General features: G+C 37.2%; 1 protein-coding gene across 32 annotated transcripts in view; it reads left to right on the top strand.

The window, feature by feature from the left end:
• Positions 1 to 15,150, top strand: part of ANK3 (ankyrin 3) — a 591,144-nt gene extending 575,994 nt beyond the window's left edge. For 24 of the 32 annotated variants that reach the window (XM_074339473.1, XM_074339469.1, XM_074339468.1 and 21 more), the window contains 4 exons: positions 4,318 to 4,401; positions 4,526 to 4,585; positions 5,998 to 6,075; positions 13,729 to 15,150. In XM_074339473.1, coding sequence (XP_074195574.1) covers positions 4,318 to 4,401; positions 4,526 to 4,585; positions 5,998 to 6,066 — 213 coding nt within the window. In that variant the 3' untranslated portion in view covers positions 6,067 to 6,075; positions 13,729 to 15,150. The remainder of the gene's footprint in view (positions 1 to 4,317; positions 4,402 to 4,525; positions 4,586 to 5,997; positions 6,076 to 13,728) is intronic. The other 8 variants (XM_074339475.1, XM_074339471.1, XM_074339476.1 and 5 more) reach the window with 2 other exon arrangements.
• Positions 15,151 to 15,472: the final 322 nt, after the last annotated feature.

Below are 15,472 nucleotides of genomic sequence, written 5' to 3'. Positions count from 1 at the left end.
CAGAGGGGTAGTTTTACTCTGAAGAATATAAAAACATCAAAAAACCCCAAGTCAGTGAGGTTTTTTGATGTTTTTATATTTCTTTTGGTCTCCTACCATTCTCATCATCAAGGTAGCTTTTGTTAGTGTTATTATATATTTGAGCTCAATATAGTATAATTAATTGTATGTTAACATTTTTATTAAGAACTGAAGTTTAAGAAAGCATAATGTTGTCGACTTCATGAAATAGAGGAGTTGCTGTTCTCCCCAAATACCCACTTCTTGAAGTCAGTGTGATTTTAGGGAGGTTGAGTGGAATCATCAGAGAATGGGTTTTATAACTGGGGAGAACATTGTATAAACAATAGAATCACTCAGATAAGCTTTAAGGAATGTCTTTTATATGTGACAGAAAAATCAAAAGCTAAAGAATAGCTATAATTATCTTTGGAAGCTATAGGTATAACCAAAATCTGTATAAATTACATATATAAGAATCTTTCTGGTTAATTTTCTGTCCAGATTTTTGAAGCACTTGAAAAGGATCGCACTTCTATTGTATTTCTCTTTATTCTGTATGTTAGTATCTTTCTAAGGTAAAAGAACTTGAGACTGCAGTCGTATACGGTAAATGTGACATGGAAGCATCTCTGTCAGAAACGCAAAATGAGAATGTTAGGGCGTAAAGGGATCATCAATGTTAAAATCCCTTATTTTCCTGGGTAACAAAACTGAGGACTGGAGATGAGTTGATTTATCCAGAATCACAGCAGGGTGATAGCAGTTCTGGGACCAGAAGCTAATTCCTAGATTTCTGGTGAAGTGTCTTCTACCTGCTTTTTCCACAATACTATATTCTTTCTCTTCCAGAATATAAAAGGAATGACTTTTCCTGGACTAAGTTAGGCACTTGACCATTTAGACCTTTCCAGTGGAAGAGGGCAGCATTGGGTTGTGTTTCTTGAAAATATTTGATGGGGCTGAAATGCTAGGAATTTGACCTACTTCTTAGAGGCTGTCCAACCCTGGACTGAACCAGCATATTTATACTGTTTGCCATAGTAATCCCCCTAGCAATTAAAATCTCAAAGCTGAAAACTATTGGGGTTGTTCCGTCCCTCTCAGAGCTGACTTTGACTGGTATCAATGGAAGCAGTCGGTGTGCTCCGGATTCCTAGACTTGGCAAATCTGTCATCTTCTTAGCCATTCAATTTGTATAAGTGGGTTGAAAGTATAATTTTATAATTTTTCTCTTTAATTTTATATGTGGCTGTATTTATTTTATATTTAATATTTTTAAGTCCCTAAGGAATTACTCAAATTAGCAAACTCGCCCATTTGTTTTAGGATCTTTAAATTTTCTAAGCACATTCATTTATTTCGATATAATCTGATAATATCACAGTGGTTTCAAATGCTTAGAAGAAGTTTAAGTAAATTAACCAATCCTATGAGCTTGTTTACTTCATTTGCTTAGCAAATTCAGTGATTGGAAAAGTCAAAACTTTAAACCAACTCATCACAGCCCAACTGTTGTGAAGTTTGGTAAAATTCAAATAGCTGGACATTCACTATTATTCAACTGTATTTTTATTTCTACTTGTGATTTTTTTTTCCTGATTTCCAAAATAAGAGTTTACATGTATGTTTTCTCCAAACCAAGCAATTCAAAAGTATAAACTTTGATTTACCCATCCCATTTCCCAGAGGTAACCACTGTTCAAAAGCTTCAGATTGTTCCTATATGTTAATATGTATATGTGTATGTTATGTACATGTATACATACATCCCCAGCAAGTGGGTTTCTCAGAATATAAAACTGGGTTCTACTAGACATATTGCTTAGTAACTTGCTAAGTTATTTATGTGGCATATATATATGATAGCCACCCCAGTTTTTGGAAAGTTGAAGTTTTAATGTGTACATCAAACAAATTGGTGCCTTTTATATTGGTAGCTATTCTTTCATTTTATTCAAAAACTCAAGGAGAGAGGGATACAAATTATAAAATGGAAAGCTTACAGTGGAGGTTAAAGGAAAGTACAGTTAGTCCTCATTAAGGTGGCCACCAGGGATGATCCCGGAACACCATATGTGCTGTAATTTTCCTTTGAAACAGGAAAGAAAAAAGTGGGGGAAGGTGTTGCCAAAAATAATGCCTTCAACAAGACCGGAGGAGGGGGGTGGGTGTGAAATTTTGTTCGCTTAAAAGTACCAACTGTTTTCAAGAATTTTAGAAACTAATTAGAGATTATTTTCTCTCATTAAAGAGAGGCCCCAAACACCTCACCTTGGTAACAGTTGGTCTCTCATATATTTGACAAAATTAAAGATGGATGATTTTTTTTTTTTAATGTATTGTATGACTCCTTATTGTTTTTCCTATCTATATAGTCGATTCCTATCTAATCCACTTTGGTGAGTTTCTACATAATCAGACAACTTATTTTGGCCTTATTAAAGCACTAATTGACTTTATTTAATGGCCATTTAAGATTAAGATATGTTCCCAAGAATTAGGTCAAAAAAATGTTTCATTTATTCAGTGATTAAACTGTAATGAAACCTTTCATGACCTTTTATTGGCTTTTCTGCTGTCGTCATGCTTTAAATTAAAAAATGAAAATTTTTTTTTACATGTATGAAACCAATCATATTAAATATAAATAACACTTCCATAAAAACTTATTGCAGATTTTAGTGCATTTAGTCATGAGACCTCTGCATTTTTCCAATTTCCTTCCTTCTGTTAACTGTGCTAATCAAAACTAATCATAGCAAGATTCAAGGTGAACTAACCATGAGCAGCAAGAAACATCTTTTATTTTCGCCCAGCTCTGTGCCACAATGAGGTAAGATGAGTTATGTGTCCCATGCATTGTCATGACCTTTGAGTCCACAATCTGTAAAAAGACAAAGTCACTTTGTAAGAAGAAAAAAAGAATAAAAATAGAATTTTGTTAGCAAGATAGTGTTTTCGTCTTTACTCTGTCATTTTTAAACTAGAACTGCCTTTCCACCTGTTTTTTATGTAACGCAATCATAGAATTTTCTCACCATTGGCTGGCACTGACAAAATTATCATGACAATAACACTGAAAGAGCTAGAATCCTGGCTCTCCCCAAAATACAGCTGTCTTCTTTCTGATCTGCCAGTTTGCCTATAAAACCACGAGTGTACAATAACTACGGTACACTCTACTCTAGCATTATCCAGGTCACCTTTTCAACAAGAGGTTTGACTGATAGATCAATAGGTCTCTAGAATAGGTCTGCACTTAAAATATTTGTCCATGTTCCCCAAAACTGTAAGTGGCACTAACCTTAAGTTGAATATCTGTGAAGAAGGTAATATATTGCAAATACAGGCCTATTTTTGCTCTCTGAGTGGTTTTTCTTATTCAGTCATTGAGCTAATAGAGAGGTATTAAGGCGCCATCTCCATCTACCAAGCTGCCTATGAGCAGGAAAATATGACCCTACCTTGGAGAACAATTGATTCCATTTTTTAAATTCACCAGAGGAAGATCTTTTGACAGTTGCCACTTCTAAACCAGGTAACAGTTACTAACTGAAAGATAAGTATCTTAATTCCTTTAGTACTGATACTTACTTTTTTATTTATTCATTCATGGTCTATGGCAATGGAGATTAGATAATCATCACGTAAGACCCCTTGACTTGAAAATAGTACTCTGAAACTATGTACTTCATCAGATATAGTTATTCTCATTTATTTTAAGACCTAAGAAAGGCTCAGTCTGAAAAAAAAGTAGGACCTTCCTGAACATTTCTCATCGTGCTTCAAAAACTGTATATATTACCCGTAGTAAGTAAATTTTTAAATGAAACATAGGGTGATAAATATAATACCCCAACTAAAGTACAGTCTTAATTCAGATTAGGCAAAATGCAATCCACAAAAATGATTTGATAGATTTGGTAGGACAAATGAAGAAACACTGTACTGAAAGTGAGATGATCTCATTAGAGCCCTAATCGTTGGCTACATTTTTTTTTTTTTCAACAAATGCAACCTTTTTCTTTGTAAAGCAATGTGTAACTGCATTCTGTTTATGTATTTTCAAATTCTTCCTTCTTGGAGTTTGTTGCTAACCATCATTGTTGTATATGTTAGAGGTTTCATGCTTTGTGTGTTATTGACTGCTAAATAACCATCAGTGGAGTCGGCCTTTTCCCCTTGTGCTAGAATAGCGAGTAGAATGCATACCTTCTTTTTCTAAAGCTCCGCAAAGCATGAGTGTGGTACGTGCAGTGGTGTGGCGATCTGTCCATCCGGTATGTTGCTAATCTCTATGCCACATCCTTTAGGGAGAGGAAGCAAAAAACATTCCTGGTGAATCGGTCACAGAAGAGCAATTCACTGATGAAGAAGGCAACCTCATCACCAGAAAAGTAATCACCATGGGGATTTAATGCATCTCTTGGAATTTAGATGTCATACTATGTGTTTGCTGTAGTGTCACCTCTTGAAATGGAAAACAGGAAAATCTCTCCTTTTCACTGTTGCTTCCTACAGATCACTCGGAAAGTATTAAGACGAATCGTTATCCCACAAGAGAGAAAACATGAGGACGTGGTAATGGAGAGGGACTGCCAAAGAGAAAGTAGAGGATAAAGCTTTGTGTACTCTTCCAGTATATGCTGCTAACAGGCTGGCACCCTGCAGTGTGGTAGCTTGAGCGTTTGCTGCTTTTGATATCCTGTGCATTTGATCAGGGTCAAAGAAAAAGACTCTTCTTCCTAATGTTATTTAACATTATATACTTTCCCTGTCTTAAGAGATTTCACAGAGATAAGTATATTTATGGAGGTTAGAACATGCTGGTGCGAGCTTCTGGGAGAAAATAAATAACTTCTACCACCAAATCCCTCAGTAGTGTCCCACCCCGGCCCAGCGCCTGCCTGGGACACAGATGGAGAGCACTTGATAAAGAGCATTGGTTTCCATGCAATGCACAGGGTTTAAGTGTTAGAATGGCAAAAAACTCAGTTCAAGATCCTTACATCAAATCTCTGCATTTTACCTTTATAATAGATTCTACAGGGAAATCTAAATTCCCCATCGTAACCTGAGGAAGGCTCTCTTCTGGGTTTCTAACAGCCTGTTTCCAATGTGCTAGTTAAAGAACTGACCTCATTACTACTAAGCAGTGTAACTCAGTAAATGAATCTCCCAGAGAAAACATTTCTAGTTCTTTTTTCATCATTTCTCAGATCTTTACCCTTTTCGTTTTAAAAATAGAAAGTTTAATAACCTATGTTTACATAAGAAAAAAGTGAACTGAAAATTTCTCAGAAGGACTGAATCAGAAAATTGGAAAGGCTATACTGTGTGTTCCGTTATAAATAGGGTAAAAGCTGAATATTTGTAAAAAAAAAAAAAAGGAAAAAACCTTTGCTCTCAAAGAAATGTATCCCTGGTACTCAGTGAAGAGAGGTCTTGTTTTATGGAAAATGGATGCCTGCTTGGTCTGAAGTAAGAAGAGGGGTTGGTAATTCCGCAAATTAAACAAACAAAAAATCCCTCAGCTCAACATCATTTCCATGGTATTAGTTCGTGATTAATGCTTTACTGAGATCTTTCAGTCTCATTACAACAGATCACTTAAAATTCTTCTGGCTTAAAAAGGCATAAATTATAATTTACTATTTTTGTTTATATTGGGGTTTGAATGCCTTGAGATCTTTCGCAATGATTTCTTCTAGCTTACTACAGGAAATGGAGCAGGTGCTCATTTTTCGATTTATCACTAACCTACTGAATTGTGAGGTTCAGTTATATTGTATTCATTCTGACCTAGCTTGCCTTGATGATGCTAAGCTGTGTGGTTAAAGCAAATAGATTGTATTTTCGGACGTGACGTGACAAAATGTTTTTTAAACTGTGTTTCACTGACCCTAATCCAGCCCCAAGGAACCAGAATGGGAACTGCTTTATCACTAAAAATCTTTTGCTATGAAATGTTAACATGTACATTCCTTTTACAGCAGGGAGAAGGTTATAAGGTGAAGACGAAGAAAGAAATCCGGCATGTGGAAAAGAAGAGCCATTCATAACAGTAAAAGGTCAGTCAAGGTCATAACAAATATGCTTATATCAACAACAGTCGGACTTAACTCCCTGCGAAACTTCCAATTTCACTAAACAAATGATTTAGATCTTCCCCCTTCCTTTCTTTTTCACTGTACGCCAGTTTTGAATATCCAATATCAAGTTGTTGGAGTTATTTTTATGTCTATGTATGCTACATACACGCACTAAAACTTGACTCTACTTCATAGTCCATAAACTTGTGCCTCACAAATTAGTCAGGAACGTAAAATTGACGTTTGCAGAAGCAAGTGTAAATAGTGATTTTTGAGTCTTCTCTAAGAGCGAAGGCTCAGTTGAAATGCAATAGCATTATACAATCTGACAGGAAGACTATTTGGCAACAAGTAATTCTTACAAATATACTCTGCGATTTGTGTTGATTCAGCCTTTCACCATTTTAGCAGCACAGCATCTGAGGATAAAATTCTGGTTGAAACATAGTGGTTGTCAAGTTTAAATTAAATTACTGAAATCCCCATAATACTACTTTATTTTTATATAAACCAAAGCAAATTAAAAAGGAAGTTAATGGTACCACTATGTTTTTTAAGTTAAAATGGTTAGTGAGCTTTGTTTAAAGTGGTCTCAACTTTTCTTCATAGAGAACAGTATTTTCCTTTAACATTGTTTTCTACATTTTACCTTGTCCTATTTATTTCTACATAGCTACCATTAGAAAGGTCATTTGGGGTGAAAAAGCAGATAGAGCTTTGAAAATTTCTCTATCAGTCTGTAAGGTAAAGCAGGATGATTTCCTTAAGGCAATTTACCAACAGTTCTCTTAGCCCCATTGGTCAAAGTAACAAAAAGAGCAAATAGATCCCAGTTTTCACTTTCATACATCTGCTGTCCCCTCCCCCTTAGCAGAATCCTGGTATTTGATGTGTTGAGATAAGGTACTGAGAAATTATTGAATCTCATTGCCCCTGATTTTTTACGTGAAATAACTGCAAGTCCCAAATAAATTCTTAATCCCTCCTTCTTCAAAAAACCTATCATGTGTTTATTTGTTCACTTCAAGATTTCACTTCCTTTCTGTGAGGCTTTCCACATAGGCACTAAGAAATCATTGCTAGACAGTACCGTGTTTCCCTGAAAATAAGACCAGGTCTTATATTAATTCTTGCTCCAAAAGACACATTAGGGCTTATGATCAGGGGATGCCATCCTGAAAAATCATGCTAGGGCTTATTTTCCGGTGAGGTCTTATTTTCAGGGAAACACGGTAGTAAGGTACTTGCCGTCACTGAGCTTACCTTTTGGAGGTTTAATGGTAACCAATCATAACTAATCACATCAGGATTTAATGGCATTGGGAAGACAAAGAACTGGAGAGTGCTCTGGAAATAATTACAATACATACTTTTCAAAGTATTTCACTTGTTACCTTCATTTAATTCTCACAGTCAACCCTCTTTGATAGATGCCCTTATCATCCCCATTTAACAAGTGAGGAAATATGCCCCAAATTGTCCAGTGTCACATACATAAAAATTGGTAGAAACAGGATATACAAACCCCATCAGGCTGCCTCCAGAGTCCACACTCTCAAACCTATTAACCGGAGACTGGGTCTGAGCTGACAGGGAAGATTTCCTTGGGAAAGTGATGTTTGAGTTTTAAAGGATGAATAGGCCTCACCTGGGTTGGGGTGGGAAATTTGACGTTATTTGGGGTTCGCCTTCTAGGTACAGGCAATAGCATTCCGCAAAGGCCAGAGTGGAAAGAAACAGGAAAGGAGGAACTGAGAACATGTCAGTGTAGCTGGCAGAAGAGTTTTGTTATTATGTCTGGAGAGGTAGGAAAAATCTGAATATTCAGGCCATATGAGTCTCTCTGTAAGGATTCTGGTCTTTGCACTAAAAGCAGTGGGAAACCACTGAAGGTGTTTAGTTAGGCAAGGGTGGGATATGGTTCAGGTTATGTTCTGCATCACCCAGGCTAGCTGCAGGGCGGAGAATGAATCGGAGGCAGCAATAATGGATGAGCAGATAACCTGTTAAGAGACTTGCAGATGCTGGCTTAGGCAATGAGAGTGGGAAGACGTGGCTGAATCAAGAGAGAGCAACATGAGTTGCTTTTTATTGGATGACAAAAGTGAGAGATGAGAAAATGAAGGATGACATTAGTGTAGCCATATCTAGAATGAACCCACCTAGTATGCATATTGTCACAGTTGAACTTGGTCAAAGGCATATATACAGCAAATTAATAAAACACAGAGCATGAGTTTGCTGTCTTGAATTGGTCTTTTTAAGCAATTCTATGTGATAAATGAAATGAAATTTGAAAAGAGTTAAATTAGCTTTAGTAGGCCCCTAAAAATTTACGAATTTGTTCAGTCAGACTCAGACTCTGGATGGGAAAAAACCAAAAAGGTCACCTACACTAGCTGTCCCATGTTTCTTAAGTAACATATACCTAATATCTATGAATAAATGATACCAAAAATATATATGACAGTGCCATGCTTCCTGTGTCCTTTAGAGACTATTAATATAGAAATAACTTGGTCACTGAATATACAAGAGGCTTTAAAATTATAAATAATCCACACTGTAAAGAAGTTGTCAGGAGAATTCATGTGAACGTGAAAATAAATTCAGGATAAAGCAAACTCAATGTGTCAGACAACATAATTTGACTACAAGCCTCATTTTACTCTCTGGGAAAGTATTTACCTTCCATAAGTGAACCTAAGAAATGAGTCCAAGAATACTGCCTGGAATTCCAGGACATTGAATGTGTGCCCTGGAAAAATCAATTTGCAAATATACTGAGAGTTTTTATAGCCCTACTGGCTGCTGCTTTTTTTTTTTTTTAATAACAGACCAACTCAGCAAGTAGAATGCTGCCAAATTTCACTGAGTCTCAGATGGCAACATCAAATTTTTATTTCCCTTTGTAGAACCAGTTGAATTTTGAGTTATCTGAACCCTGGACCTGCTTTTCTTTAACACTGAGTCACAGCCATGCTACTTTTAATGTAAGGAAAAACCCAATGGTGGCTTAAAATAACTATAAAGATGTGTACATAGTATATAGTGATTTATAATTTAAAAAGTGCTGTTATACATTTTTTTCTTGTTCAGTCCTTCAGTCAAGCCTCAAGGCAGGTCAAGCCAATGTTGTTTACTACTTTTTATAGATGAGGATGCTAAGGCTCAGAGAGGTCAGATGACATTTCTGCTGTCACACAGCTTATGACAATAGAGCTAGGACGTGAACTCAAGATTATTGATGCTCTGCATAGTGCCCTTTCTATTACAGAAAGCTATTAATCTTTTTAATATTATTTATGAGTAACAGTCATTCTAGCAAATGATTACTGTATGATAGGTACTGGGTAAGATTATATACATTACCTCATATAACCCCCAAAATAATGCAATAAGTTAAGTACTATTCTTATTTTTCTTTTTTTTATAAATGGGGAAACTAAAATTTTGAAAAGTTAACATGACTTATCCAAGGCCCTGATGAGCAAAAGCTGATGAGCCAAAGCTATGAAATTAGAACTTATCCAGACCTAGCTCTTCACAATTACCCATATCAATAGTTAAATAGTATTTGATTAGAGACCTAAAAGCAAACCATTAATCAAATACATGTACAAAGGCAACCTATAGTAAATACCTTCATATTGTATATAGTAAAAACATAGTTTTTCACTAAAAAAAAAAAAAATAGCAGAACTTCATTTTTAAGGTAGCCATAATCTATAAAACATTCACTACAAAAATACCATTAGAGGGCTGATCTGTGAGGTGGTGGAAAGGAGGGTCCCCAGATGGAAGCCACAAAACACTGGAATAGCTGTATTCCCAACTTCTTTCGGGGGAATGCTCAGGATGTCACAGCCATATGAAGCCAAGTGTGGCAACAGTGCCCACGCTTGCCACGGGCAACACTTTATCTGAGTTACAAAGGTGAATCGTTCTCATCACTCCTTCAAAAAATACTTGACTTTTCATCTGGCTTAGACTGAAAAGGCTAGATATACAATTGTGAATAAAACCTCTATGGTCTCTGCCCTTCTGGATCTCTCAGCCTGCAAGGGGGAAAGAGATGGGACAAATGTTGTTCAAGAGCTAAAAATACGAAGCCCAGGATCCAATGAAAAGCAAAGGAGATGGGAAAGGCAGGCAGAGGTGGGTGGGAGGGGAAAGAAAGAACAAAGTCTGTGTTTCCGGTGGGCTACATACAGCAAAGACATAGCATCAGAAGAGGCTTTCCTTAAGCCATTAACAGAGCTACGTCTTTAAAGAGGAGTAAAACTTAACCTGCAAAGGTGAATCTCATCAGGGAGAGCAGAGCCTGCCCTTTCAAGGAGATGGCATCTGAAACAAACTTGAAGGGTAGAACTGAGTTGGATATACCGTGTTTCCCTGAAAGCTGGACCGTCAGCTCTAATGCGTCTTTTGGAGCAATAATTAACATAAGACTTACTTTACTTATATTATATTTACTTACAGTCTTACTTTACTATAAGACCGGGTCTTATATTAATTTTTGCTCCAAAAGACGCATTAGAGCTGATTATCCGGATTGGTCTTATTTTCGGGGAAACATGGTAAATGAAGAAAGTATAGGTGGATACAAAGTAGGGAGCAAAGAAAAGGAAGTTGGAAACCAATTTGTTGATGACACATATGTCGTCTAGATGCCCCCTGGTGTGTGTGGTCTGTGGACCAACAGAACCAGCATTACCCAGGAGGCTTGTTAGAAATGGAGAATCTCTATTTACCCCAACCTACCGAATCAGAATCCACATTTGAAGATCCCTGGGTGAGCTATATGCACATTAAACTTTGAGAAGCACTGCTCTAGAACATATCACTGGCTCTCAAACTCAGTTGAACATTAGAATCAGCTAGAGATGTTTTTAAAAGTTTTTTGATACTGGGTTCCAATCCAAGAAATTCTAATTTTTTTAAAGTCTCCCAGATAATGCTAATGTGCACCCAAGTGTGAGACCCACTGCAGATTGGAAAACAAAGCTTTTCAGTGGACACCACTGCAGATTGGAAAACAAAGCTTTTCAGTGGACAACAGCGGGCCTTAAGCCTGAAAAGGTTCATTGGGCTGAACTGCAAAGAGCTTCAGCTATCAAGCTAAAGATGTGATTTTTTTTTTTTTTTTTAAAGCTAGGCTTTAGGGGCTAAAACCCACTGGTATGTGGACATATAAAGGAAAGGTTGGTTCTAACTCAAGCATATTCCTGACTTGAAAATGTAATGACAAAGTACAAGATTCATCTGTGAAATATAAACTGCCACGAAAATCCATTGAATAGCTATTTCTCTATATTTTAAAGTGATTCTTAAAATTAACAAATAATTATAGTGAAATAACTAAAAGGAATGATTAGCTTTCTGAGTTGGTTTCTACTACCTTTGTGTTTGAAAGGCATATATAAAACCCAAAACCAGATTTCTAGATGCAAATGCTTCTATCACAAATCCATTATTTAAGCCCAGAAAGGGAAGGTGAATTCTATTTCTGAAATGTTTTGATAGCTCCTGCCCTCTCATCCATCAGATGGCGCTCTCATCACAGTTTATACAGTGTCAATGTTTTCATAAAAGGCAGTCAAAAGCTCTCATGCTTTTTGTGCAACACTGTACTTGGTATAAAGTCTTTTATCCAATGAATGACCTTCCTACATCCCACATTGTTGGGGTCAACACACTCTGATTTCGTGACTGATAAGAGATTTATAAGAGGAACTAACTCCAACATTTTTTTAAAACCATCCCTCAAATCGTACCTGAATATAAATGAGCATAATTCATAGCATTTTTTAAAGATTATAGAAAGATACCCACTATTTCTAGAAAGATAATGGTCGTTTGCATCGAAGTGATAAGAGAAAGACTTTGCTGCTTATTACAAGATTAACTTTGGAAGTTGGATTGGTTTGGCAGAGAGATGAAGCAAAACAAAAGTTTTCCTGGGTTGTGATTATTTTGCATCTATATGTTTACTAAAAACTATCAAAGTATACATTTACCATAGACAAACTATGTGGTGTGTAAATTGTATATTGATTCCGCTTTAAAAAAAAAAAAAGGAGGGGGTTCAATCAGAAAATTGCTCAGGATTCTCCCTAAGAAATCAGAGCATGAGAGTACTAGGGTACATAGGACCATCTAAGAAACCTGGTGCCTGGAAGCTTAGGAATAAATGTAAAAACAGAAGTGAGGAAATCCTGATCTTCTTGCTCTGATTTGCACGCCTTCTGGGACATGGCTGGACCAAATGAGTCACTTTCCTTCTCTGGAACCTACAGAGCCGTTGGGAGGGAGGTGGCAGGTGTTGAAATCAGCCCAGAAGGAATTGATACTTTGATGTTCTTGGCTCTCTTAGTGACCTGGGACATGGAGGTCAGTAGCTGTTTTAATACAAAAAAAGGAAACCCAGAACCACAGTCGGGCAGGCAGTGGAAGTTCTGTACTAACATGTCTACGTAAGCCAAGGGATCCTGGTGATTCACCTAAAGGGAAAGGAACTTGTCCAGGATAAGTAAACAACCTCGAGGTCACTGGGAACACTCTTGGGCCCCAACAGAAAGAGAATTATAAAGGTTCTCCTAGACCTGCAGAAGAAGTAGCCTATTGCTACTCAAGTTGTTCCTAAAGTTCTTCTGGCCTTACTCAGGTTTTCTACAGGGCCTATGTCTTGTTCTTGGGCAGGCATTCAAGTTTGTCACCTTTCGCAATGAGCGAGGAGGAAGGACTACATGTAGGAATAATTTTGTTTTATGGAAAAGTGCATACCAAGAACAATACATACTGCACAAAAGTATGAACACCGCTGCCAAAGAATGTTGATTTATTTTGACATATTAAGACTCACTATAGAACAGATACTTGATGCAGGTATGATCCAGTAAGAGAAGACATTCTGAGTGGAGCCTCCATAAAAAAAACTCAAAATTAATTTATCCTGTCATGACCGATGTGAGGCAGGAGAAGGGAAAGTATTCTTTCCAGTGGTAGAAGATAGTCTTTAATTTTAATGTGCATATGGCAAAGCAATTTCAAAGTAATGAAGTAATGACACTGTCCTCCCTTTTTGAAAGATAAGTTGCATTTTGAGGGGTGAGAAACTTACTATAAAACATACTGACATGACTAAGATGCTCTATCCTGATTCCATATCCCTGGCCCTTTGTGCCTATCCCCCTGATATTTTTATGTTGATGGAAATCTCAGAGAGCACCTCTGTCAGTCTCCTCATTTTACAGATAAGTCTGAGGCCCGAAGGGCTTTTCCCAGTACGTGAGTGAGTAACCTGAGCAACAGAGACAGAGCTAGAAGAGGGTCTTTCTGACTCAATCTCTAAAACCACAAATAAACAATGTCCCATGGAGGTCACAGGATCACCAAGAGAAGGTCACTGCATTCTTCAAAGAGCTTTCCAGTACACCTGAGGACCTTGTCCTCTGGGGCATCCAGCAGATAGCCAGAGTCAGAGGCATCAGGTGAAACCACCCCATTAGGAAGTAGAGGGCCCCCATTTTCTGAGGCTTTTCTGTTGAGTGCAAGGTAGGCTTAGACAAGTTCTCTTTTAAAAAATGAAAAGAAAGCTAAACTCACTACCTACTACCTCTCTTTCCACAGGATCCTGTGTTTTTACTGCCAGTATTGAGAAATCCATGGAAGATATGTCAGCAGGAAGTAAAAATTCACAGAGAAGGGTGTGTGTGTTTGCTGCTCTCCCACATTAACGGCATGATTTTTCTTTGACGTAAAAAGAAAACAACAGAAAACACCAACATTTTAATTTAGCATGAGCCAATTTACAGAGCATGGAAATTCACTTTCATTCCCAGGATTGGCACGCGTGCAATTAGCAATGCAGTGTATATACAAGAAGCCATGCTGTTAACCGTTTATCTCAAGTAATTTGGTGTCATTTACAAAAGGAAGAAATTGCTGCCTCCAGAAGGGACAGAAGGAGATGGACTGATGGAATCACAGAGAAACACTAAAATTACTAAATCCACAACAGCTCGCCTTATTTTTCTTGGGACCCAAACTGTCAGGGTATAAACACTATTTGTTTCTTTTTTAAAACATCTATAGTTTTGCTGTAAATAATAACACTGTATAAATTCTAACGGAAAACTAGAATAAATGTTGATAAGGTACTGCCTCTTAGAACACAACAGAATATTGCAAATGCATTTAACATAATAGGGGTTCTCAAGTGACTTCACCCTAGAAGAGGAGGGAGGGGTTCTGGGTGGGGGGGAATCTTCACTGATTCTTGTATATTAGCAATTATAATGTTTGTATATGCAAAACTGCTAGCTTGATTTTAAAAAAAAAAATCTTTAAAATCTGCTGCAAATTTAAATAATTCCCAAAATGAGGAATTCTGTAGTTCTGTGAAAAAAAATTTTCTTCAGAATACTAATATTTTGATGCATGTGTATCATCTTATTTTGATTAAATCTTTTTCCAATTTTGCAAACACTACAGTATACTGCAACACAGAAGATTTTATCTGTAAACACAAAGCCCTTCATCTAATATTTGTTGCTATTGCCAATTTTCCAATGAAATGATCTAAAAATGAAAAAAAAAAAAACAACCTATACAGTAGTTGCTTTAGTGGGAGGGGGGATGCTGTTAGTGCTTAAAAGGGGGTAATGCTTGCCGCTTTAGAGGTGGATGGTGCTCATAAGAGGCCCCAGTCAGGGGTAGTTAAAATGGACTGAACAGAAATCCTTAGCTAGTAGAATGGCAGCACGCTGTAAAATTATTACCGTATTGTGTACTGGCTCTAAGATATAGACACCTTTCAGTAAGCCAATCATTTGTAACCATTCTAGCAGTGTCATATTAGGTTAATAAGGCTGCTGTGTTTTAAAGGGCATTTTTATTTGGGTTTTGGTGAAATCCTTTAATTTGTTGATTATATTCATAGAAAATCAGCATTCATTGACACATAGCTCTAATTACATATGTATGAAAAACCATACACTGGATGACCTAGTTGATTATTTAAGCATCAAATAAATTGTGTTAAACTCTTCATCCCTCTGTGCTCTACCGTGTCCGTGTGTTCTCTGGCAAAAGGTAATCGTCCCACTCCTTGTCACCTGGCTGCTCCCATCCTCCTCCAGTCCTACTGGTGCCTCTTCCTCTCTGGTCACTAAACAGATGGTCCCTAACATTCAGTCTGTCCTGCACACTCACAACTTACATAAATTCTGAGCATTTCGTGGAGGAGCCAAGAACTGAGGATTAACGAGTGATCTTTGCCCATAGCTGGGTTGGGCTGCTCCCCAAAAAGTGGGGACCTGGGGCTATTAGAGCCAGCATGTCCAGAAATTGTACATTGGCACCTCCAGGAACC

Source organism: Rhinolophus sinicus, linkage group LG07, assembly GCF_036562045.2.
Source record: "Rhinolophus sinicus isolate RSC01 linkage group LG07, ASM3656204v1, whole genome shotgun sequence".
Classification (NCBI taxonomy): domain Eukaryota; kingdom Metazoa; phylum Chordata; class Mammalia; order Chiroptera; family Rhinolophidae; genus Rhinolophus; species Rhinolophus sinicus.
Note: the sequence above shows the minus strand (reverse complement) of the source record. Positions and strands in the feature narration are given on the sequence as shown.